This window comes from Podarcis cretensis, assembly GCF_951804945.1.
Source record: "Podarcis cretensis genome assembly, chromosome: 14".
NCBI classification, from domain to species: Eukaryota; Metazoa; Chordata; class Lepidosauria; order Squamata; family Lacertidae; genus Podarcis; species Podarcis cretensis.
Genome location: NC_137183.1, coordinates 6,543,368 through 6,568,981, shown reverse-complemented (window position 1 = coordinate 6,568,981; position 25,614 = coordinate 6,543,368). Strand labels below are relative to the sequence as shown.

Genomic DNA, 25,614 nt, shown 5'->3' with positions numbered 1-25,614 from the left:
TTGTTGTAACACACCCTGGAGCTTTAAGGGTGAAGGGCAAGAGGAGGAGCATGATGATGATGATGATGATGATGTTGTTGTAACTTTTCATATTGGTTTGTGTATAATCCCTCTCCTTTATCACTTAGGGTAGGTTTAATCCATTAAAGCTCCTTATTGACATCTTGCATGCTCAAACTCTGAATTTATACATTTGATCTGACTTTAAAAAGTCAACTCCAAATGAGTTGTTAATGGGTAAAGCAGCCTTTGCCATAATTATACTTGCCTCTGATGAAAGGGATGACGTGGTGTGGCCTAATATGCTCATATAATTTATTTCTCCCCAAGTGTTACATGAATTGAATTTTGCTCACAATGAAGACATGCTGTCATCTATTTTTCATTTTCCTTTTATGGAAACTTAATGGGTTTCAGGAAAATTAAATTACATGATAATTCAGTGCCGGTAGTGTATACAGAGCCTTTTTACCCTTGGGTTTTTATACATCTAAGAGTACGTTCAGCTTGTTTTACACACAAACGTGTTTATGGTAATATTTCAGTCAGATGGCTTTAAGCGCAGTAATACCTGAAGGCTTTATACAAATGTATCTGTATATTGCAGCAGGTGTCCATTTGCGCCCCCCCCTTCCCTGTTAGCAGCTGTGGCAGTCTGAGGAACAGCAACCGCCATCAGGTGTAGGACATTATAATTCACAGGTCACAAGAAGTTGCCACGTTGATATTTCTGTCTTTGCTACAAATCCTCTAAGGGGGTCATCCTCCGTGACCATCTTGCTGCTCTCAGCACTGTAGAGACACTGCCTTTGAAGTCAAGTGCAAAGAAATTGTGGAGTGAGCAGGTGTAAGGATACAGGGGTTTTTTCACTCAAGGGAGCATACAGATAATCTGAAAAGACAAGTGAAGATTTTGATCTGCTGGTTACATATGCTCAGAGAGAAAAATACCACTATAGTTTTGAAAAGTGTCCTATTTAATTTTAAAAACATAGAACTAACATTATTTTTCTTTATTTGAACATCAACAGTAAAAATGCTCAGAATGCTGCATACTATTTCAATTTCTTAAAATTAGGCCAACCTACGACAAGACTAGCAAAAACTTTTTCCTTATTTAATATGGAGAAGCAAACCACATGAGCAGATTCACATGTAACGCTAAACCAGCTGGCTTCATGTTTTTGCTTTCACTGCTATAGGAAGGGAGGAACCAAGGGATGACCGCTTGAGGTATGTGCCCTGTAGGTAGTGTGAAGGGTTTTGAATATTGTTAATGTTTGTTTGAAGGTGAGATATATTTTAGTGCAATACTAAAATGTGTTATGTATTAACACATAAAAAATAATTTAAATAATAATTTATTACTTGTACTCTGCCCATTTGACTGGGTTGCCCTAGCTACTCTGGGTGACTTCCAACATACATAAAAACATAATAAATCATTAAACCTTAAAAAGCTTCCCTATACAGGGCTACCTTCAGATGTCTTTTAAAGGTTATATATTTACTCATCTCCTTGACCTGGGGTCAGCAAACTTTTTCAGCAGGGGGCTGGTCCATTGGGGGGGGCAGACTATATTGGGGGGGGGGAGGAATGAACAAATTCCTATGACCCACAAATAACCCAGAGATGCATTTTAAATAAAAGCACACATTCTACTCGTGTAAAAACACACTGATTCCCAGACTGTCCATGGGCCAGATTTAGAAGGCAGTTGGGTTGGATCTGGCTCCCGGGCCTTAGTTTGCCCACCCATGTCCTTGACATCTGATGGGCGGGTGTTGGCCACATGTCTGCGGACAAATGCCGGCTCCCTCGGCCTATAGAGCGAGATGAGCACCACAACCCCCGAGTCATCCATGACTGACCTAACCGTCAGGGGTACCTTTACCTTTACCTTTACTTATTAGGGATTATTAGGGAAGGAATATGTAACCATGCAGAAATCATTGTCCTCTAGCCATTCTGCACTTCCAAGAGATCTTTGGAACTCCCTGCCCATTGACACCAGGCAGGTTTGCTGTATTCTTTTTCGGGACCTGCTTAAAATGTTTTTGTTAAGGCAAGTCTCTCCAGACATGTAGAAGCTACATGTGTTTTCTCCGTCTTTAGATATTGTAAATATTTTGCAATGGCAATGTGCTGCAGCCCCCAGGGCACATCGGAAGATGGCTGACAATAACATCTCTCCGGCCCACACGAGGTAATTAGGAGGCTGAGATGGGAGTAAATAGCTTCCCTACCCCCCCAAGGCTGTGGGGGGGGGCTGCCTTTGCCTGCTGTGCCCTACACCACCCCCGAATTTGTGGGGATGGGGGCACTAGGCAGAAAACCCTCCTGTGGATCTCGGTGCTCCTGGACGCTGTCTCTGATCCGCGCCTCTAGCTGCAATAACTTCAAAAGAAACAATTAGGAGGAAGCGAATGCACATATTTCAAGGAAGGAGGGGGAGTAAAGACTGCTAACTGAAGAGATCTCTGATAAACAAGACAGGTCGGAGGAACAAGAATAAATCATGAGAAGATCACCAAGGCTCGGTATGGCAAAGGGACTGGATGGGGGAGGGGGAAAAAAAACTTTCCTTTCTTTCCTCTATGTGATTAAACAAGAATCCGCCCCCCCTACAAGTCAGAAGTGCCGTTTTAATGACTTAAGCTGTGGATTTATGTCTGTGTGGAGATAATTTTCTAACCAAAGCATGTTTCAAGAAGATCGTGGAAAGTATAAGAGCTTTGGAATGACGCAGTTAAAAATACCGTCGCCATGTTGGCAAGTTCTGTCGGAGGATTTAAGTCTGGGAGGAGGAACAGAGCTGTTTTTATATTATGGGTGAGACTCCTCAGAGGGACTTAAGAGCGACAGATCTGCGAGATTAATGATGGAAAGAGCGATGTTATGTATGAAAGCGATGATATATGGAAACCATCTTGATATGAGGATTGGACAAACGGAAAAATTCACACAGGATTATAATTGGTGTTTATCTGCTTAAGGAGATTATCAGAAGAGATCATAAAGAAAAAAAGAAAAAAAATATACGAACAAGATGAGATGTGGAAATAGCAAGATAAGACTGGATAGAATTATGAACATTATTTGGACTGATTTGGATATTAACGCAGTAGCAAGAAGATGATCGGAATCCCCCTTCGGAACTTGAAATATGGGTCCCCTCAACAAAAATTTAAAATTCGGCTTTGTAATTCGGAATTTATGTGATGTGATTTGATTTGATTAATAAAAATTGACTAATAAAAATTATTTTTTTAAAAAAGGCAATGTGCTGCAGCCCCCAGCCTCTCAGATGTCTTTTTGTATGGATTTGCTCGTAGAAAAAAATGCTGTGCTGACCTGGTACAGACTACGACACTTCTTACATTTTAGTTCTGTAGGCAAAAACAGGAGAAATACACCGTTTGCAATTTCTGTTTATTGTTAAAATTCAATGAAAATTTACTTTAAAAAAAATATAAAGACTGAAACTATGTTATACTAAAGGCCCATTGGTGGTGTGGCAAGTTAAGAGTACTGCAGATCTTTGAGATGTCAAAGCAATAATTGAAATAGGTAAAGGTAAAGGTACCCCTGCCCGTACGGGCCAGTCTTGACAGACTCTGGGGTTGTGCGCCCATCTCACTTAAGAGGCCAGGGGCCAGCGCTGTCCGGAGACACTTCCGGGTCACGTGGCCAGCGTGACATCGCTGCTCTGGCCAGAGCCAGAGCCAGAGCCAGAGCCGCACACAGAAACGCCGTTTACCTTCCCGCTGGTAAGCGGTCCCTATTTATCTACTTGCACCCGGAGGTGCTTTCGAACTGCTAGGTTGGCAGGCGCTGGGACCGAGCAGCGGGAGCACACCCCGCCGCAGGGATTCGAACCGCCGACCTTTCGATCGGCAAGCCCTAGGCGCTGAGGCTTTAACCCACAGCGCCACCTGCGTCCCTTAATAATTGAAATAAGTTACAGTAAATTATTTGTTACCTTCCATAGAAGCAGCAGGCATGAATGCAGTGTGGAGATGCAGAACATGACGCTGACATAAAACTTATTTGACATATCTTTTTCTGTGCATTGGAAATAAGACTGGATTAATTCAAGTAATGGGTGGAAGTATTCGGAGTTTATAATCTTAGTAACCTCACGACACTTGATATAGCTAAGTATGGTCCTAGGATTTTATGGACATAAAATTTAGGAGATAATAATTTGTTAGGGGAAGTTTTGGTGGTTAGTGAGAGGCTTCTAGTACAAAGTTGGAAAGATCAATCCAGCAATCAAACAGTGGGCTAGCATCTGGGGAGAAACTTAATTGTATACAGTGGTGCCTCGCAAGACGAAAAGAATCCGTTCCGCGATTGTCTTCGTCTAGCGGTTTTTTTCGTCTTGCGAAGCAAGCCCATTGATGGCTTAGCGGCTTAGCGCTATTAGCGGTTTTTAGCGGCTTATCAGCTTAGCGGATCAGCTGATAAGCGGCTTAGCGGCTTAGGAAAAGGGGGAAAAAGGGGGGGAAACCCGCAGGAACTCGCAAGACATTTTTGTCTTGCGAAGCAAGCCCATAGGGAAATTCGTTTTGCGAAGCACCTCCAAAACGGAAAACCCTTTCGTCTAGCGGGTTTTTCGTCTTGCGAGGCGTTCGTCTTGTGGGGCACCACTGTAATTGTAAAACAAAGGTGGACACTTGCCATTCTATCTGGATGAAATGTGTAATATGTTCCCATTATGCTGCCTCTTGATGCCATATATGTGTTGGTCAAAAAAGGAAAACAATATAAACCTTCTGGGGATATAAAAGGATAAAAGAGCAATTGTCCAGCGAGTATAAGTACTCGCACTCTGTAGGCTGGCTGCCAGATTTTACTTTATTCCCTGTCCCGTTCTGCTCTTTTGCCCTAGGAATGATTGGTCTGAATGCAAGATGCCACACAGTGGCAGTATGGGGCTACACTGATGAGTGGGAAAAGCTTTAATCAGTTATCTTCGTATATAATAATAAAAAATTGCATAGGTACTACACTATAAAAGTTGTCAAAATAAATATTTTGCAGTAGTCTAAGGGGAGGTGTATTCACACATTAAAATTTGCCCCTTTAGCTCCACTAGCCTAGTATTTTTTAATGGCTTTTTTGTGTGAAAATGGAATTGTATGTGGGTTTTGCTGCAAAATGAATGATCTTGTCACTGATCTTGGACTGAGCAAAATATCCTCCAAGGCAGAAGTTTTCAGCTTCAAGTCGCTTTAGTCTCCACTCCGTACAGTTTCAACTCCGTGACTGTACTTCAAACTGCGCTCTTATTAATATGCACAACCTAAAATGCTTTCAATAGAAGGCTATTAGAATGCTAGTTTGCATCCTTCAGTGAATGAAATGATGTGTGATTATGAAGTCATCAGGCATGGACCAGTAAGACTCGAGAGAGCCTCCCCCCTCTGAGGTCCTTAGGGTGCCATTGATTGGTGACCATGTGTTTGTGCCCGATAGACTGTGAAATGGTGTGTTGCTACACGGCTGTGTTGCACCTGCGCCCCACCAAGGTGATTGATTGGTTTGGTCATGTGGAATGTTCCCATCTGGTCTGCAGTAATGTGTTCTCCCCCACCCCCAGCAAATAGCAAGCGCTGCCTTAATAACTATAGCAAGTAGTCGCAAAAGGCTAAGGAAGATGTTCCTTTTTAAAATAGACTAGGATTTCAGACCATACTTTCTCCCATTTCTGTGGTATGCATTTTGGGTTTTTGGTTTTAAAGAAACCAACGACAGTATGCACACACACACACTTTAGAAGGCTGAGCAATCATTTGTAAATAATAGTTGATATCAAAAATAATTTAAGGGACCAGCATCAGAGGTCTAACCCCCATTTCCACAGAACACCTCTACTGTCTGATTAATTTATTATCCTTAAAACCTCACTTTTTTTAATTGGTTGTTTTATTTATCGTTAACGATTTTGAAATCTAAATAGCAAAAAAAAATATTATGTGGTTGTCTTAGTTTTCTCTCTCTCAAAGATTCATTTATAATATTGGGCAGTCTTGTTTGCTATTTCTTAATCTCAGTTTTTTCATAATTGATCTATTCATTCCATCTAATGACTAATTACATATCAGACCACTTCATCAGCAGTATTCATCACTGTAGAATGTAATAATGACATTTCAACAAAGGAAAAAATAAATATGCAAATAAGAACTCATTAACATTTGCACGAGCTGTTTGAATAATCACATTGCTTACAAGACTGTAATTAACCGAAATTGATGCTGTGTTCAGAATTTGATGGTGTGTTTTCTCAGCATTTTATTGTTACTACTCTGGGGGCTGGAATGAAGTTCTGCTCTTCTTTGAGCCTCATTTCTGACTTGATATGATGGGTTGTGCCAGGTACCAGAGACTTTGGGGAATTTTTAATTCATCTATGACCTACCCTCAATGCATATGAAGATATTTGATTTAAATGGCCTTATTTCTAATGAAGCACTGTTAGACTTCTGTAATTATGCAGCAACTATGGGGAAGAAGGAACCATGAGAATTAGAAAGTGCTCATTTTTAACAGCATTGTTACACATACCACATTATATTGATTTAGGAGTATTATTTGCATGCAGTATATTATGCAAATACAGATTTGTTCAACAAAATGATTTTGTGTCGGGAGGTTTGAGTTTAGTGTAATTGAAAATCAGTTGCTTAGGAAAATTATAAAATATATAGTCATTTCACAGCAGTTTCACTTCTTCTGTTCTTCATTTTTGTGCTGTGTTCATGGCTTTTGCCATAGCTATTGTTTGTGTCAGGGTTTTTTGGATGACTGCAAATGCTGATTATAACAAGTTTAAGGAATTTTCTTTGTTGAATATGTACCCATGCCATATGGTCCAACACAGAACATTAACTTGACAGGGATAATACATTGTAGTATATGGAGACAATTTTGCCTGCAGCTTAACTATTACTCATTCTGGTTGGGGGCCACAAATACAGAATTCAGTTAACATGCAGATGAATTTGCTTGACAAGAGTTGCACTTCTAATTTTTGCCATGTAATTGGAGCACACCCTCCTGTTTTAAGGTGGCACCAATAGTAAACATTGCATTCACTGAGAGAAGAAATATACCTATCTAATAGTGGATTAGATAAAATATAGTGCCAACCCTTTACCTGTGTGTTTGCCACCTTGCTTCACATGCTCAAATTTCTCTCCTTATTTCTGATTTAGTGACAAGCCTTAGTTTGTTGATGCAGTTGAACTGGACAGACTGTGTCATGCAAGCCATAGTTGCCACCTAATTATAGCTTACAGTCTGGTTTGCTGGCAAACAATGGTACTCACAAACCATAATTTGACCAGTTCAGATGTAAGAAGTTAGAGCACTTGAAGGCAGAGGGCAGTCCATCCACACAACTTGTCACTATAGACCAGAGCTTTCCAAACTTTACATGTTGCTGACACACTGCGACACAGTAATTCAGTTTTACTAGCAAACTAACCCCTTATAAAAGCGCGGGGAGCGTTTGGACGACACACCTACACACTGCAGCCAACGCACTAACGTGTTGTGACACACAAGTTTGGAAAGCTCTGCTATAGACTATGATTGGTTTTTTGTCTGAACTGCCCAGTAAATAAGGTAAAGCTTCTGTATATCCCATATACACCCTTCTAAGCTTCAGTTTCTATAAATTTTAAAGCTATCCATTTCATTCAACCTAAGAAGTAGTGAAATCCTTATATTTTAGTATGTGACATGCATCAGTAAAGCCTTATATCTGAATTAGTCTTATTTTAATCCAAACTCAAGTTCAAGATTAAGCAGGTTCCTGGAGATTTTGAAACATTGTGCGCAAGCACTATTGGTGAGCACCCACCATTTTTTTCATGTAGGTTTCCACAGAAATCTTGCTGAAAGAGTGGAGATAGTATTCCAGGGAGATTTTGCTGTATGTATGGAAGTTAGACTAGTTTTAGCCTTTCATCAATCACTCCTAAAAACATTGGCATTTAAGAATACTGTTACTAGTTATTCCCAGTTCAGCAGTCATGTTTATTCATTTATCATTGCAAACAGACTAGATTATGCTGCATGTAAAATCCAGTAGCAAAGGGTTAGTTAGTGCCTGCTTCACCAAACAAGGCTAGATGCCAGGGGTGTCTTACCCATAGAGGCTAGTGGCACAGGGCGCCAAGTTCTGGAGGGCGCCGGGGAAGAGGCAGAGGCTGGATGTGGCACCTCCCGGCATCAGCTCGCCACCCTTGCTTGCCTCCGCGATGCTGCCCACGCCAAAGCAGCACCACGCCCGGAGCCTCCGTCTGCCGTGGCCACCGCGGCACAAAGCGGCCAGCTGAGCCGGGAGACGCCGCGTCCAGCCTCCGCCTCTTCCCCGCCAGAGGAACCGTCCTCTAGCTGCTGCCCACCTCCTCCAGCCCCGCTGACAGTGCCGTCCTCCCTAAAAAAAAGGGAGAACTCTGGGAAGGGGGGGGCACCGGAGGGAACTTTGCACCACGGCGGCGCCGTATATGCTTAAGACGGCCCTGCTAGATGCTGCTTATGGTTTTAAAATTACTTGAATCAGGTTGTGGCCCACAGCTAGGGATGCTGAATTAGTCCAATTCTCTTTTAAAGTCATCCAAGCCTTTAGTTGTCTCTGCCTCCTGTGGACGTGAGTTCTATAGTTTAACCATGCACTGCATGAAGAAGTACTTGAAAAATACTGGCCCAGACTAGTATGATGTTTGAAGCTGAGTGTCCTCTACAAGCTTTTCAGAATTAAGGATGTAGAGGAGATAATGATGATAAGGTTTCTACCTTTGCACTGAGCTCTTTCCCCACCCCCAAATACTTGGGAACATGCCCTACTGTGGGCCAGGCAGGAGGAAGAGGTGGTGATGATGCCCCTGAAATGCTCCCCCTGCTCCCAAACACCTCAACAACAAGCAGGAAAAAGATGATCGTTATTATTGTCATCAGCATGCCTCTGCACTAGACGGCACCCACAACTGTGAAACAATCCCTGCTGCAGGGTATGCAACAGAAATGAGAAATGAGAAAATGTTCCCATACGCAACATCCCACCCAACATCCCACCCTCATATTCAACTGTGGTTTTTCCCAAACAGCTGCATCCTCCATGTACAGGCAGGCATCAAAACAAATATAACAAGAATTGCTCCTCCCCTCCACCCCAGTTTTCAAAAAATTATCTCAGGGGTCAGCAAAATTTTTGGGCGGGGGGCCGGTCCACTGTCCCTCAGACCATATGGGGCGGACGCACACTATATATATTTAAAAATGAACGAATTCCAATGCCCCACAAATAACCCAGAGATGCATTTTAAATAAAAGCACACATTCTACTCATGTAAAAACACACTGATTCCCGGACCGTCCACGGGCCAGATATAGAAGGCAATTGGGCCGGCTCCTGCTCCCGGGCCTTAGTTTGGCTACCCATGAATTATCTCAAGCAGCTGTCTGCTGCCTGTTCCACGTGGATGGCAGGCAACAAAACAAACAGGGCAGTAAACAGGTGGCTCCAATGACTTGAAAATAAGACAAAAACAGTTAAAGTAAACTAAAGTGAAGTAGGAAACAGTAACTCTTTAGGACACCAGTGGTTTCTATTGTCCAAATAATTTGCTTGTCTACCACATCTGTGATTTCATTTATTGGCTACAAACACTGACAGGCAGGAGCAGCTAAGCCAGTTCATTTTGGTTAGAAGGGCACCTACATATTTTGTTTCGTAGCCTTTTTTCTAGGAGGGCTAGAAGCTTCATTTTCTTTCAGAATGGAAGCTCAGAGACTGGGACCCCCACCTGAAGGCACCAGAGAAAATCTTCGCGGACTATGGTTGGCAACCCCTGAAATAAATGTTACAATGATAAGAGGGGAAAGCTCAAAAATGGCCTAATAACTGAAAAACAGATTGGGAAGAAATGCAGTCAGCTCACAGATGCTCCACAAGAAAACTAAAACTAAATTCACTATGTAAATTATTCATGGCAAATTATTTGCTTGGCTCTTCTAGACTGTCAGGGAACTGCCATCAGAGCCAGAGGGAGAGGGAGGGCTCCAGAGGGATTCTGGAGAGCGTCCCGGGAGGGAGAGAAGCAGCCCATCTTCTGGGGAAGGAAATCAGCGTAGCACCAGTGGAGAAGGGGAGCAAATGGGGGAATCGGTGAGGTGGCTCCATGACTCCTTGCCGGAGACCAGCGGGGAGAGCATGGGTCCTCCGCTGCCCACACCCTCCTTGTGCAGAAGGCTTCCGCGCAGGGAGAGTAGGCGGAGACTAGGCGTCAAAGAGCTTCTTTGCTGGAAGAAGTTCAAGAAACACCCACTGACGGATTCTGCCAGCGATTGAGACAGCCACGGGTGAGTGGCTGTCCGGACAGAAAGGGTTCACCCAGGTAACTCAGCCAAGCGTGGCGCCGATTTACGCACGAGCAACCCCTAGAACCATTACATAGACATTTAGAGGAAATGGAATTGTGGACCTCTGAACTATCAAGCAAAGTAGAACACTAGTTATCTCTTTTGTAAAATCATCACATATAAAAGTAACCAACACACAACTAAAAGGTCAGCAAAAGGAGGGTATTCAAGTAGCAATATGCTTACAACCATAATTATTTTTATTAAGCTGTGAAAAATAATTATACCTTAGTTAACATTCTGCATGTATCTAGTAACGGCTTATAAACTGTAGCAATCCAGGAACATGACCACCTGGGAAGAGAACGTAATTAAAATGATAATAGGCCCAATGAGAAGAGAGGGTATTTGCTCATCTTTGGCCCAGGGGAAGAGTACCGGTTAACAAATGCCTCAAAATGTAAACAGCACAACAAATCTTTTGAAATATTCATCCTGTTGGGAAGAAGCAGTTATGTTAAGGTGCAACATTAAGCAGAAATAAAAGCAAGGGAACATGCAATCCTACATGCCTTTTTATAGTCCGATCCTTTACTGCTAGTGAGTTTTGTTTGATTAGCATTTTCTGCACACTGGCTAGAAAAAAAAATAGGCTGCTCAAATCTTACTGGAAAATGAAACCTATTTCAAATATTCAGGTTGCACATGGTACCTGTTCAGTGTATAATCCTCCATCCTCTCCATCTTAGCTCAAGCAATCCATTATACTTTAGGATCTCATGCATTTGGGGGGAAAGTATGTGGCTTTCCTCTGCTCGTAGATGCTTATTGGTGTGTATGTGAAGTGGAATATGTTTAGGAGAAGACAATGAACAAAATAAAAGCACTGCTAGATCAAAGCAAACGCCATCCATTGTGGCCAACCAGATATATATGGATGCTCACATATACGGTATTATAAAATCGACATACTGTAGTATTATTTTTTCATATTGTTTCAGTAAATGAAATCATCATATATTGCATGTAAAGTGCTCAAACATTGCTTTACTTTGTTCTGGAAGCTGTAAGACTCCAAGTAATTTGGATGTTTAATGTTATATTCTGTATTTGCTTTGCAATCAATAGTTGAATTCTTGAAGAGTTGTGAAGTATTTTAATTCCCTCCTTTTTTTAAGGAAGGGCCCAGAAAATCCAAAGATGTAGTGTGCTGAATTTCCAAGACTTGTGTTTTCCAAGACACAGTGTTTTGCTTCCTGGTGTTACTCTTTTATTCTCTGCCTCTTACAGCAACTTTGAGCAAACATTTACTCATCACCCTGCAGTCCACACCATTTCATTCAAAATGTGGTAGAGTGAATGCATTCATAATTTTTTTGGGATTGAGCACTGAGAGAGTCAGATTTTCAGGTGACACTAAACTGTTTAGGATGGTGAAAATCTAAGTAGGGTGTTTCCTTATATTCTTATGCCATATGTTGTGTTATAATGGTGAAATGCTAAATCAGAGGTTTTTGTATCAATGTAGTGTGTATTCAACATAGTAGGAATGGGGGTCCTCCCTTTTCTTTTTGGTTTTTTGAGGGTTGCATTTATTCTTGTCCAACCCTTTAGGGTTGTAAGACAGCAGTGGAGATGACAAAAAATGGGATGTGGTCATCCCACACACATACAAACACAGATAACTCTCTCTCTTCAGAATGGAACTTGCTGAAGTTCCATTCTCCATGATCCTTCCTGCTGATACAGTTCCAACAAAGCTGACTTTCCTTGCCTTTGTCAATGGGGAAACCACTGGCAGCAGTCAGTTCACAGAAGGAGCAGGCAGGTTTCCCAAGGGATGACAGGGATTGCAAGTACAGTGGTACCTCGGGTTAAGAACTTAATTAGTTCTGGAGGTCCGTTCTTAACCTGAAACTGTTTTTAACCTGAAGCACCACTTTAGCTAATGGGGCCTCCTGCTGCCGCTGCACCGCCGGAGCACAATTTCTGTTCTCATCCTGAAACAAAGTTCTTAACCTTAGGTAATATTTCTGGGTTAGTGGAGTCTGTAACCTGAAGCGTATATAACCTGAAGCATATGTAACCCGAGGTACCACTGTATTCAAGAAAGATCAAAGTGTTCGGCTGTCTACTTCCACATCGGTGCTCCAACAAGCTTGGATGTTTTCCATGTGCAGGCAGAAATCATCAAGCATTGTGTTAAGATCAGAGCAGATGAGAGAGAAAGAGGAAGAGTTTGAAGAAGAATTTGGATTTGATATCCCGCCTTTCACTCCCTTTTAAGGAGTCTCAAAGCGGCTAACATTCTCCTTTCCCTTCCTCCCCCACAACAAACACTCTGTGAGGTGAGTGGGGCTGAGAGACTTCAGAGAAGTGTGACTAGCCCAAGGTCACCCAGCAGCTGCATGTGGAGGAGCGGAGATGCGAACCCGGTTCCCCAGATTACGAGACTACCGCTCTTAACCACTACACCACGCTCGCTCTCACTACTGAGAGATCACTACTGCCATCCAATGCCTCCTGAAGTGTAGAGAAGCAGGGTTTTCTCCCAGCACTGACAGTGCTGACCCTGCTGGACTCTGTGCAGGTGCCATTTTTATCTTTTTTTCAGTGGATATGGTGCCACTGTTGCGCCGCCGCCGCCACTGATATATGCAGGAGGGGACTGGCAAACCAGTTTAAATGATTAAGTAGACATAGTTCATTAACGCTTTAGTTGCATATTTGATTTTGTAATGCCGTTATGGGAAGGGTGTGTATTTAATATTTCTCTCTTGGAAGAATGAGAGGGTTGGAGTGGAAGGAATATATTGGAGCAGCCTTCCCTGCCCAACCACTTGTTTGCCAGTACTCAGTGGCAGCCTGTTGCTCAGTGGATGTTGAGGGCAGAAGGTTTTCCCAATGTACTCTTTGTTTTATCCCCAGCTGATCCCACTTCATGAGACTACCTGGTTTCATGGCAGTGGCTCCTGCCCTTCTTTGTATTAATGCAATGGAGATGTAAGCAGCACTGTTGTGACAGGACACACTCTTCTCTTGAGATGCTTCCTGTGAGCATGGGGTGGGGGGTTGAAATGCTGCATGCTCAGCAGGAACAGGAGGCCTTGGGTTGCCATGAAACCCTGCCTGATCTTGTAGAGTGGATCAGGACTAAGAAATCCTGGGTTCAAATTCCCACTTAGCCACAAAGTTCACTAGGTGATCTTGGCTCAGTCACTTTTTCTCAGCCTCACAGGAGAACCACCCCTGAGCTCTTTGGAGAAGAAGCTAGATAAACCTGAGTTCAAGTTCAAGAGCAATTCCTCCGCAAGGAAAGGTTACAGCTTTTGAACATTTTAGTTTAGAGCAAAGGCAAATAAGAGGATACACAATTCTATGTGTGTAAAACTGCATGTTGCAGAGAAAGTGGATAGGAAAAAATTTGCCCCAATCCCATAATGCTAGAATATGGGGCCACCCAGTGCAGCTGAACGTTGGAAATTTCCAGCAAAATTAAGTACTTCTTCGCACAGCACATAGTTTGTTCCCACAAGAGGTAATGGTGGTCACCAACTTGGATGGCTCCAAAAGAGGTTTACACAAACTCAGAGTCTCCTAACCATGACTACTAACCTACTAAGTATGCCTCAGTATAGCAGTTGCTTGAATTGCAGGTGGGAAAAGTGCTGTGGCCTTCAGGTCCTGTTTGTGGGTTTCCCATAGGCCACCGGGAGAACAAGATGCTGACCTAGATGGGTCTTTGGCTTCCCACATTCTTTTATTAATAACGCACCAACCTTCATTAAAAAAACCAAAAGATTCCATACAATATGGGGGGAGGGGAAAACAAAAATACAGAAAAGCTCACAACCAACATATTTCTCATTGTTAAAAATGGAAACAAGATTTGAACAAGATCAAAACAACCAGTACTTGTTATCAGTTCTTCAGACGTTGCTTACAAATCTCAAGAGCCTGGAATATAACATTGGCGGTCAGCTGCATGGAATTGCATATCCGTGACCAGGAAGGCCATATGCTGCTCTAAAGATCTTTCTGGGAAGGGAGCAATTAGAGAACAAATAAATCTTTTGACCCTATAAAAATTACAAAATAGTAACTTGTATAATGCAGTTTCTAACTCCTACCTTTTACATGGGCATACACGCTTCCCATATGGCATGCCGTTAAATCTTTCTTCAAAAATAGCTGGCAAGAAAATGCTGCAGGAAATTAATACAAATGGTTTCCTATACTTTAGGAAAAGTAACAACTTCAAGTAATTAACAGTCACCTTGTGGATTCACAGCACCCCCTGATATGATGATGGTGGTGGTTGTTGCTGTTGTTATTCTGTACACTGTTTACTTGCTAAAATGGCTTCTATGTATTGAAGAACATGCCTGTTATAGAGCAGGGATGGATAATCTATGACCCTCCAGTTGTTGAATGGACTCCAAACTCCTATCAACCCCAGCCAGCATTGGGAGTTGTAGTCTAACAAAATCTAGAAGGCTCCGCATTCTTAATTCCTGTTACAGAGCTCTGATGTCAAATTACATTGATCTGTTAAGAGAAACCAGATGTTTGCATTATTGCAGGGCACTGAAAAAAAGAGAGTACTGACATACCACACATACAAAATTTGTTTAACTGGAAATTCTTCTAACCACTCCTAAGAGTTTTCACACACTAGCAAATTAGAAATACACTCTTCCAAGAGTAAAAACTGCAGACAATAAGTTCCACCCCAAAGCCAGACCTTGCCTTCTACTGAAATAGAAGTATATTCTATCCTAAGAGCTGTTGATGTCACATGTTTGGGCTGAATCATCTCAGATCCAGAATTTAGCCATGCAGTGCTGGTTTTGCAATGAGGTTATGGGTCTAGTTGTTCTGGCCCTTGGAGTTACCTATTTCAGAATGAATCTGTATTGCCTGGGAGCTCAAAGGCCCAACGACAGCAGTCTGTAAATAAAGGAAGTGACTAATATATGTTTGGGAAGGTGTTCTCCCACAAAGTTGTAGAGATGTAGATTTCAGCTTGTCCTCTGCCGCAGCAATTTTTCAGTACTTGTAATTTAGTCTTGTGCAAATATTTTGTTTATAAACCCTGCCTGGAATATTGCATACTTTAGTCAAAGCTGTTTATCATTTGGTATAGGGCTTCTTATTTACAGGAAAGAAAATGCTGAGTGCAGTTAACATGAACAGCATGATTCATACTGCTTCAAACAATTTTGCAAGCTAGGTATTTTATTTGCTTGGTCTCTTGACAGTTGCTGGGGGCAAATTGCTTGAGCAGAAAATTGGTAACTTTCTTTTGCTTTTTTTAAAAGTAATGTGTCCGTTTTTCAAGTAAGCGATAGTGAAATATGTGTCAGTCTTATTAACCTCCCAAGAAACTCCAGTTCTGTGTTATAAGAGGGATAGATTATCTAGGTCTCAACCCCTGCATGCCTTGCAGTCTTAAGCAGCAATTTGTAAATAACATTTTTTTCAATATCAAACAGCAAAAATAATTTCATATTTGGAAGGCATCAAAAGCTAGCATTTTTCATTACAGGTTTAGCAAGTGTATAAAATGTATTTTTTTTCAAGCTCCTCATTTTAAGCCAAAGTATGTAAATTAATAACTGTAGTTTTTGCTTCTGATAAAAAAAATCAACCTTTTTAAGTATCAAACATTTGTACTTGTTTTCTTTTATGTACCCTTTATGCTGTATTGATGTATTGTTAAATCTCTACTTATGAGGTTCTCTGCATGTAGGTAGTTCATTTTTATTTTTAATTTTATAGGAAAGACATCAGAAAGAACTCAATTTCCATTGTTTGGTCGAGAACCAGGACTCTCAGGCTGTCAGGTAAATGTTTTAGTTTTAAAACATTTCAGCAGCTTATTAGAACTAATGCTGTTAGTGTTTCTGGGCATGCAGAGGTAATGCAGATGGCTTGTGATTGTATAGGATCTGGATATGCATATTTGAAGTTAGTTTTCTGCTTTTCAATTCTCCCGTTTTATCAATATATCAATATGTCAATATCATGCCTCTACGATGCTCCACCTGCAGGTCCTGATTTTCTAACCATGGTTAGGAGATTGGGGACATGCTATAAAGTCTCTTGTTGTATCTCTTTCTTGCCATGGTTTGGTCTAACCATGGTATCAGTGATTTAACCATGATGTGTATCAGTTCTAAGCAGCAATGGAGGCTTGGCCCTTAGGAAACATCTGGCACTCCCCTGCCAACCTCACTCTGCCCTGAGCCAATCCCCACCTGCCCGCCTTTACAACCAATGAGGGGTGGCTCTGCCTGCCATTTGCTCTGGCTCACTTCGTGTTGGTTTTCCAGTCTTCAGCTATACTCTTCCCCCTCTGTGAAGCTACAGTCCTCCCGCTCTATCTTGTTATCTTTTTGTGCAATAGCTTTTGTAATATGTGTGCAGTCATTTGTATTTTTGAATTTTAATACAGTGGTGCCCCGCAAGACGAATGCCTCACAAGACGGAAAACCCGCTAAACGAAAGGGTTTTCCGTTTTGGAGGCGCTTCGCAAAACGAATTTCCCTATGGGCTTGCTTCGCAAGACGAAAATGTCTTGCGAGTTCCTGCTGTTTTTCCCCCTTCCCCCCCCCTTTCCTAAGCCGCTAAGCCGCTTATCAGCTGATCCGCTGATAAGCCGCTTAACAGCTGATCGCTAAAAGCCGCTAAACCGCTAATAGCGCTAATCTGCTAAGCTGTCAGTGGACTTGCTTCGCAAGACGAAAAAACCGCTATACGAAGAGCCTCACAGAACGGATTAATTTCGTCTTGCGAGGCACCACTGTATTGACTGAAAGCTACCTTGTGAGGCTAGTCACACTAGAAGGCAGCTTATAAATCTGTTAAATAAATATTTTATTACTATAATTATTAGAGTTTATTACTACAATTTAATATTATGGTTCAGGCAATCTGCAAGTTGTCTTGTTTTCCAATTCCACGACTGCTAGGTTTGCCTCAGAACATAAGGTTAAAAGCTTTGTTAAATGCTTCCAAAGTTTGCTTTGCAATGCTTCTGTCAACAAATGATCTGTGTTGCACATTTCGGGCACTCTCAGTTTGCAAGGCAATAGTAAGTGGCACTTCCTGAGACCTTTTGTTGTACATTGCCAAGGATCTGGAGTGAGCATGTGCAAAAAGGCATGCCTGAAAGATCCTTTTACAATATCCAAAACAGATTTGCACCACTGAAATTTCTCAGATCTGTATGTACCAACAATATGCTTTCTGCATAAGCCCACTTACATCAAAAGGGAAGTGAATATCTATCTAAATCAATAAGACTGAACAGTCCCTGAAACGAGGGGCTCAAAGTTTGCCCACATACACCCTGAGACGGATAGGGGAGACAGGAGTGCATTTAAAAGGGCAGCAGGAAGCTACAGCTCTTCCTCTTCCTCACCCTTTGTTCTAACAGCACAGTATTCAAATGAATTGGAAAAATTAAGAGCAGTTTTTACTTTGGAGTTGTGCAGGGCAACTTTTCTAGCCCCAAACCCTCAGTGCCAGCCACTGATCCACAGCATTTCACTCAGGCAGCAGCAAACTTACTCAGGAGTAGGTAGGGAAGCATTCTCACTTGTGCAGCAGCACCAGCAATTTGAATCCTGGGGTGCCTGTCAGTGTCTGTTAGCCTCCTGCGGTAGCCCAGGCTTCTGGTTTCCTGTCAAGTGCAAGTCCCATCTTTGCCACCCCGCGTTCACTCATGCTTTCCCCCTCCACCGTACGAGTGAGCAAGGGCCGCCTTCTCCCACTCCCACTCCCCATCCCTCCCCTCCCCCTGCACCTGGCCACCTGTTCCTCACCTCTCCATTGTATGTCTCAGCCCAACAGACAGCCCAGAACCAGCACAGGTTGATGCTGGGGGTGGCTGAGACCTGGAGTGCCACGTCAAAGCCCAGTGCCATCCCTGTGCCAGCTGCTGCCACTGCTACCAAGGAGTAAGTGGTGGCCCAGCAGCTGCAGCAGCAGACATTTCATGTTTGTTTCGTGTGAGGTGGTGCTTCGTATGCTGCCCCATCTCGCCCTCACTCTCCTCTGCAGCCCCAAACCAAGACAGAGCACCCAGGGCAACATTAGGCCCCAAGCCTCCTCTGCCCTCCACAGGCGCTTCTGGCAGCGTGAGACTGGAGCTTACAGGCAGTCAGCACCATCACACTCTGCCTCCTCTGAGATGCAGTTCTTCCTCTTGCTCCTCTTCCAATTGGTGGCTTAGGCATCACATTTCAAGCAGGCACAGGAGGGAGGCAGCGAGTTCGAACAACGGCAACCTCACTGTACTCTGCTCCTTCCCAGCGCATCTTGGTTTTGCTTTGCACAAACTCTCGCTCTCTTACAACAGGACCCAGCCTCTACCCTCACGGTTTGATGACGATTTCAGAAATGGAAGAACTATGTCCCATTTTAAATTAAAACAGGACACAGCTATTTACTTCCAAAAATGGGACGATTCCATTTTTTATGGACAGGTAGAAATCCTATACTGGACACTGTCTTTTTGTTGATCCAGCCTAGATTTGCATTACCCTTTTTAGCTGCTGCATTCCATTGCTGACTTTATGGTCTGCTAAAACCCCTAGAGGGACGCAGGTGGCGCTGTGGGTTAAAGCCTCAGCGCCTAGGACTTGCCAATCGAAAGGTCGGCGGTTCGAATCCCTGCGGCGGGGTGTGCTCCCGCTGCTCGGTCCCAGCGCCTGCCAACCTAGCAGTTCGAAAGCACCTCCGGGTGCAAGTAGATAAATAGGGACCGCTTACCAGCGGGAAGGTAAACGGCGTTTCCGTGTGCGGTTCCGGCTCGCCAGAGCAGCGATGTCACGCTGGCCACGTGACCCGGAAGTGTCTCCGGACAGCGCTGGCCCCTGGCCTCTTAAGTGAGATGGGCGCACAACCCCAGAGTCTGTCAAGACTGGCCCGTACGGGCAGGGGTACCTTTACCTTTACCTTAAAACCCCTAGATCCTTTTACTCTGTGTGCTGTCAAGCCAGGTGTCATCCATACTGTATTTGCACATCTGATTTTTCATACTTTAAATACCAAACTTTTTATTGATCTCTGTTTAAATAATTTTTGTTAGTTTGACCAGTTCTCCATCCTGTCAATATCTTAGATCATGTCTGGTGTTTGCAACGCCTCCACAATGTCCCAAGATTTGATGTCCACTGAAAATTTGATGATCATCTCCTTCACTCCATCCAAGTCATGTTATAAAGTCGTTAAATCACACCAGGCCCAGAGCAGAACTCTGAGGCACCTCCTTTAGTGCATATTTGAGGCACTTCTGACTTGGATCAAGATTTCCTTTTCCTCAGTATCGTGATGTGGTCACCTCCACCCAAGGTCCCCATTCCTTTCATCTCATCAACCAGTTCTTCTGGACGATGAAATTATCAGCAAATCAAGAATTTATTAGACCTTTCATTCTTCACTGTTTGATTTCCAACAGATCCCATTTATTTTTAAGTGCTATGTGATCATGTACCTATCTAATGACTTGTTAGCACAATGCATTTAATGAAAACTTTCTAAGACAAACCACCAGAGAGAATCCTAATCTATCTCATTTTCTGGCAGTTGCTATTGATTACTCATTCAAGGTTCCTTTGTTTTTCACTATCTAATGATATTCTCCAGAGTGAATTCTTAACAACCTACAGATAATTGTGAGCTTATTTCTAACATTTCCATGCAGAATGAATTTGCAATATAATATAATTTCTAAATGTCATTATTCCCCATGTTTGATGTTCCCATGCTTTTATTTTTCAAAAAGTAACACATTCAACAGTTTAAAATGCAGCATTTATATCTTGTATATATTGGGTTGTTTTCAATGTTAGTCCTACTCAGAGTGGACCCACTGAAATTAATAGACATGAGTAAGTCAGATCCATTAATTTTAATGGGTCTACTCTGAGTAGAACTTGGTTGGCTGCAACCCACTATATTTATATAAAACAATGTATATCACCCTTCATTATTTATTACTTTAATGCTACTCCCTCTTGATGATTTTCCTATTTTATGGTTTTGTTGTGCTCCATTGTGATAGCTGTTATATGAATGGCTTCCTTTATATGCTCTTATGTATTGTATGATGCTCTATTATTGTAAGCCACTTTACACATTAAAACAAAGCAGAATGTAAGCTTATTCATTGTATTAGATTTCATACAGCATAAAACAGGTGAAAACCCAACAAACTATATATTTTTTGAGCAATAGGAGTGACTGTACCCCTAAAACTATATCCAGATTTTGTATCCTTTGAGTTCTGTGCAAAATAATGGATAGAACAAAGTTTCTTGTGGTGCTGGATGGATAGCCTTGCACCTCAGTGGATATTGTGGGTGTTTTACAGTGGAAGAAAAAGAAGACACAGTGTTCTTCAAATGACAGGTGTATCTTAGCCACCTCTTTGGGGGTGTATGCCTCATAAGGCAGCTTTCTTATGCAGTGACAAAATGTGACAAAAATACAACAGAATTCTATTGGAATAGTATTAAAATAGTAGATCATTATAAATATTTGCTTAATAGAATGAATTCAGTAGTTCTCCAGTCCATATAATAATCCTTAACACTACTCTTGAGTGGTCTGTGGCTACAGGTTCTGTGGATTTCCAAACTCATATCCTGAGTATTTTAAATATTTAATTTATCAGTAGCTTTACTTGCCTTGCCGTTTCAATTAAACGTGTTTATTTGGAAATGGATGTCAGCACCTAGGTATTTTAAATAGTTTCTGGTCGTTCATTAGTTGGTGAATAGTCGGCGCAGTATTTGTGTAGTCCCTGACTTTTTTCTTTGGGTGTCTGTTGGAGGTTATTTGTGGATTAGCTAGGTATATTTGAATTATCTTACAGCAGTGAGTGCTTATTACTGAGGACAGTAATCCAAGCAGTGCTAGTCAGTATTCCAGGAGAATTGCTTGCTGTTGATTATCCTTTAGTAATTGGATGTGAGTTTAGAAGACGAGGTTCCAGCTTGCAAGAAGTCTCCAATTCAGTTTTAAGAGCATTAGGAACTAAGCTACGTGTATCATGTCAGCAAACTTATCTTTTTGAAGAGACCCCAGGCACTTGGTCAAGAGTGAGCCTGGTATTGATAATACAAAGCTTATTTCATAGTGTTATGATCATCCTTGGAGTATTCCATCTCTATCTGATGCCCTCAGGGTAGGATAGATCTTAAGGTTGCTTGGTTCTGCTAGGCAGAAAAATCAATGAGATGTATTAATTACATCTGTATTGATTTTGATTTGGCAAACAGAAGTACTTCAAATAAGCTGGATAAAACTTTTTCAAGTATCAGCAATAATACAGAAAAATAAATAACTCACATTTTTAGAGGAATGACTTTTTAAAACTAGCACAAACTGGCCTGAATCCTCAAAATCTAGGGAGGTGTCATGGCACTATGCTAATTTAACAGAGGAGCCATTCCCCGCCATGCAGAAGAAAGCTGAGAAGGGGACAGGCGAACTATGGCAACGTTCAGGTTTTGCAGTTGCTGTTAATCCATTGATTGGAGGTGTCAGCTTCAGTCACTACATAAACATTGCTTCTAATTGTTAATGAGTTACATTTATCACGTCAGTGAAATTATAGAGTCCCACACCAGGATTTATTTCTATGTTTGGATGTTTCCTCTACCCCACTATTTTGAAATTATTTTCCTCAAATGGCTTTAAAAAGTCAATTGGAAGTGGAGTTCGGTTGTAGTTCTCAGGCTACAAGTCCCATTGATTGGGGTGGGGGAGCATGCGCAAGGCACAGTTGACCTCTGCCCCAGGAAAATAATGCGTCACGTCATGTCATGACATGCTGTGTGGCGCGTTGTGCACCCACAGTCGGGGGTCTGAGTTGGTGCCCTTGCAGTTAAGTAAACATAAATGTTGTGAAACAAACAAATAAAATAATAAATAATTCTTTGGCTTAACCCCTCCCCAACCACAATTAACATTTCTTTGAACAGTGATATGAGATTGAAGCTGAATACACCGTTTTCACTAGTCATTGGTTGATGCATTAACCACATCATTTGAGACTTAGGCCCAGTCTATGCTAATACATTATGCTAATAGTATATTGCTTTAGCAAGGCCTAACAAGCAGGAAGGAGCAGTCTTAATCTTGTGTCACACACTTCTCCAGCCCTTTTCAAACACAGCCAGGAGATGGACTTAGCGGCTTTTAGTTTCACTTTCCTTAAAAAAGATTTGGAAGCTGAGTTGTTTTGAAACTGATCAGAGTTTGTTAAAAACCAGTGGAAAGCTGCTCCCTTAGGGCAAATGAATCTCTGCCCTCAGCAAGCCCTCAGTCATCTGCCTTCTTATTTATGGGTGCAGGCCAGCCTGTGCAGAGAGGGGGCAGCCACCCAGGTACACTTGCCCTGGGCCTCAAAGGACTAAGTCGGTTAGGGGGCTCCACCAGGAACTGGCTGATTTTTTGTATGTAACTTAATTCTAACAAGACTCCAAGCTCTGAGCCTCAGACAAGCTCTGAGCTCAGGCCTGAGTGCTGGGGTGGGGGGCCTGGCTGCCACCTTCCTCCTCCTCTGTCTTAGTGTTTCCCTTGTAAAACTCAGCATGGAGGAGAATAGGGACAAAACTAGAATTAAGTAGCTCCACTTGTCATTGACTCCAGCTCTAGTGCCTGTGGGTACACCAGTCACCATTCTTAAAAACAATAATCCTGGTCTAGGCAACACAACAAGTCAAGGATTCAGGAGAAGGGATGAATGAATCTGCTAACATGGTCCTCCTAGGTGTGTTGGGGGAAGCGGTGGGGAGGGGAGAGTGTACAAGCCAAAGAATCATGGTGGGTTTACTTTCTTATACTTCATCTCTTTAAAGCCGGCATCCCCAAACTTGGCCCTCCAGCTGTTTTGGGACTACAATTCCCATCACCTCTGACCACTGGTCCTGTTAGCTAGGGATTATGGGAGTTGTAGTTCCAAAACAGCTGGAAGGCCAAGTTTGGGGATGCCTGCTTTAAAGCTTAGTGTATCGCGGTCCTTTAGGCACAGAGAAAGAGAGACTTTTAATGTCCTACTCCTGTTGGTTTGTTTTGCAGTCAAGTCTGATTCGATCAGATATTGGGCTTGGAAGTCCAGGTCTGGTGTCCTCAGGAAAAGCCGGAACATCATATTACCCATTTCCTACCACAAATCCACGACGAAGATCACTTCATGATTCATCTCCTCTTGGTGAGTCAATCATACGTTAGCTAATGCTGCTTTCCCCACATCACATTTTAAAGATTGAAAGCACTCTTTTCAGGGAGATGTCCAATCATTTCCCCCAAGAAATGTGTTTAATTATAGATTATCTTCTGTGAATTTTATATTCTGTTTAACCTGGCGGCTTAGGACTCATATAAATTGAAAGTGGGAGAGCATTGAAGTGGGCTGTAGGAGGGAGCCACCAGCTTGACATTGCACTTTTCCCTTTTGAGTGCAAAATTAGGTAGCATCTGATGCCTTTTTCCTTCTGTAACTCCTCCCCAGTCATCCATTCCCCATGTAATGTGCAATCCACCCCAAAAGAGTTGTAAGAGTAGAATGATGTCCCAGAAGCATGTACTTAAACATTCCCCAATAAGGACACATTACGAGCATGCTAGATCAGGCTAATGGCCTATTTAGTCCCTGAAGAACTTAGTGTTATCAGCTAATCTGGCCACCTCACTTCTCAACTCTAAATCGTTTATAAGCAAGTTAAAGAGCACAGATCCCAATACCAATATTTGGTGGACTCTACCATCTACCTTTGTATCAGGAATACTGTAATTTCCTGTTATTTGTCTTAACCAGTTCCTGATCCACAAGAAGCTGTTGCTTCTTATTCATTGACTCCCAAGTTGATTAGGTACTTTGTCCAAAGCTTTTTTAAAGTTCAAGTACAGAACATCAGCTTGATCTTCTAGTTTTCTTGACATCCGAAGAACACCAATAGACTGGACATTTCGTTGTAGAAGCCATGTTTATTCTGCTTTACCAAAAGCTTGTTCTACTATATACCTGGTTGGTTCTGTGACCAACTGTTCAAGGACACAATTGTTTAGGGTATCAAGAAATGTTACCTGTGTGACTTGAAAACATACGTTCTTGTGCATGAATGCTGCCATTTTGGCTATATAAGTGCAGGCACACACTGCTAAAAACTGGAAATGGAATGCAAGAGTCTTTAAAATTGCTAGGTACAAACCATACACAATAGATATGACTTCACAGTCTTGGATTCTATATCACTCTATCTCCAGCAAGCGTGCCATCTTTATGGGGCCCTGGGTGCCCTGGCTCCCACCATTGGTTTTCCTGTGGGTGCCCTGGGTGCCCGGCTGCCTCCACCCTTTGCAGCTGCCTCCATGTGCTGCTGCCACTGCAAAAGCCTCCGTGCGCCACCCACAGTGGCTGCGCAGCTGTCTCCACAGCCGCTGCGCACCGCCCACCACGCCAAGCACCACCTTACCTCTGGCGCTCCAGCGCAGCAGTGTCAACTGGATCCAGGTCTGCGCCTCTGCTGTGGGGCCCCACAGTGGAGAAATGCAGGCCCCAGTACAGTTGCTGCTGTTGCGCTGGACCGTGTGCGCCATTCCACCATTGCAACATGTGATGTCATGTTGCGATGCCGTTATTTCAGTGCACATTGTGACGTTGGGCACCCACAGTGCGGGAGCCCAAGTTGGAGGCCCTGATCTCCACTGTTTTTGAGTCATAACACCCTACAGTCGTACCTCTGCTTTTGTATCCCTCTGGATATGTAAACTTCGGGTTGCAAACGCGGCAAACCCGGAAATGTATACTTCCGGGTTTCGCTGTGCACGCATGCGCAGAAGCGCTCAGTTGTGCCATGCACGTGCGCAGAAGGGCGCCTCCAGTTACGAAGTTTTCAGGATGAGGCCAGGCCTCTGGAACGGATCCTGTTCGTAACTGGAGGTACCACTGTATATTGTTCCCAGTTTGTTTTGTCCAATTACCTATTCCATGCAGAGGGTCTCATTTCAAATAGGCAACAGTAGCCACGTACTTAGGTCTCTTTTCCTTAGCATATGAGCCATTTCCTTCTTTGGTTATATAGTGATGATTTTCAAAATACAAGCATTTGTATGATATTCCATCCCTTGTTCTTTTGGGAGGTGAACTCTGTTTGGGTGTGCTTACTGGGCTGAATCCACTGGTTCAACTCTTAAACTAGATCTTGGAAATTGATTCA

General features: G+C 42.6%; 1 protein-coding gene across 15 annotated transcripts in view; it reads left to right on the top strand.

Annotated features, from left to right (window-relative positions):
- TCF12 (transcription factor 12) overlaps positions 1 to 25,614 on the top strand; it is a 143,315-nt gene that overhangs the window by 60,443 nt on the left and 57,258 nt on the right. For all 15 annotated transcript variants that reach the window (XM_079953268.1, XM_079953263.1, XM_079953261.1 and 12 more), the window contains exons 7-8: positions 16,160 to 16,224; positions 23,474 to 23,606. In XM_079953268.1, the coding sequence (XP_079809394.1) occupies positions 16,160 to 16,224; positions 23,474 to 23,606 (198 nt within the window). The remainder of the gene's footprint in view (positions 1 to 16,159; positions 16,225 to 23,473; positions 23,607 to 25,614) is intronic.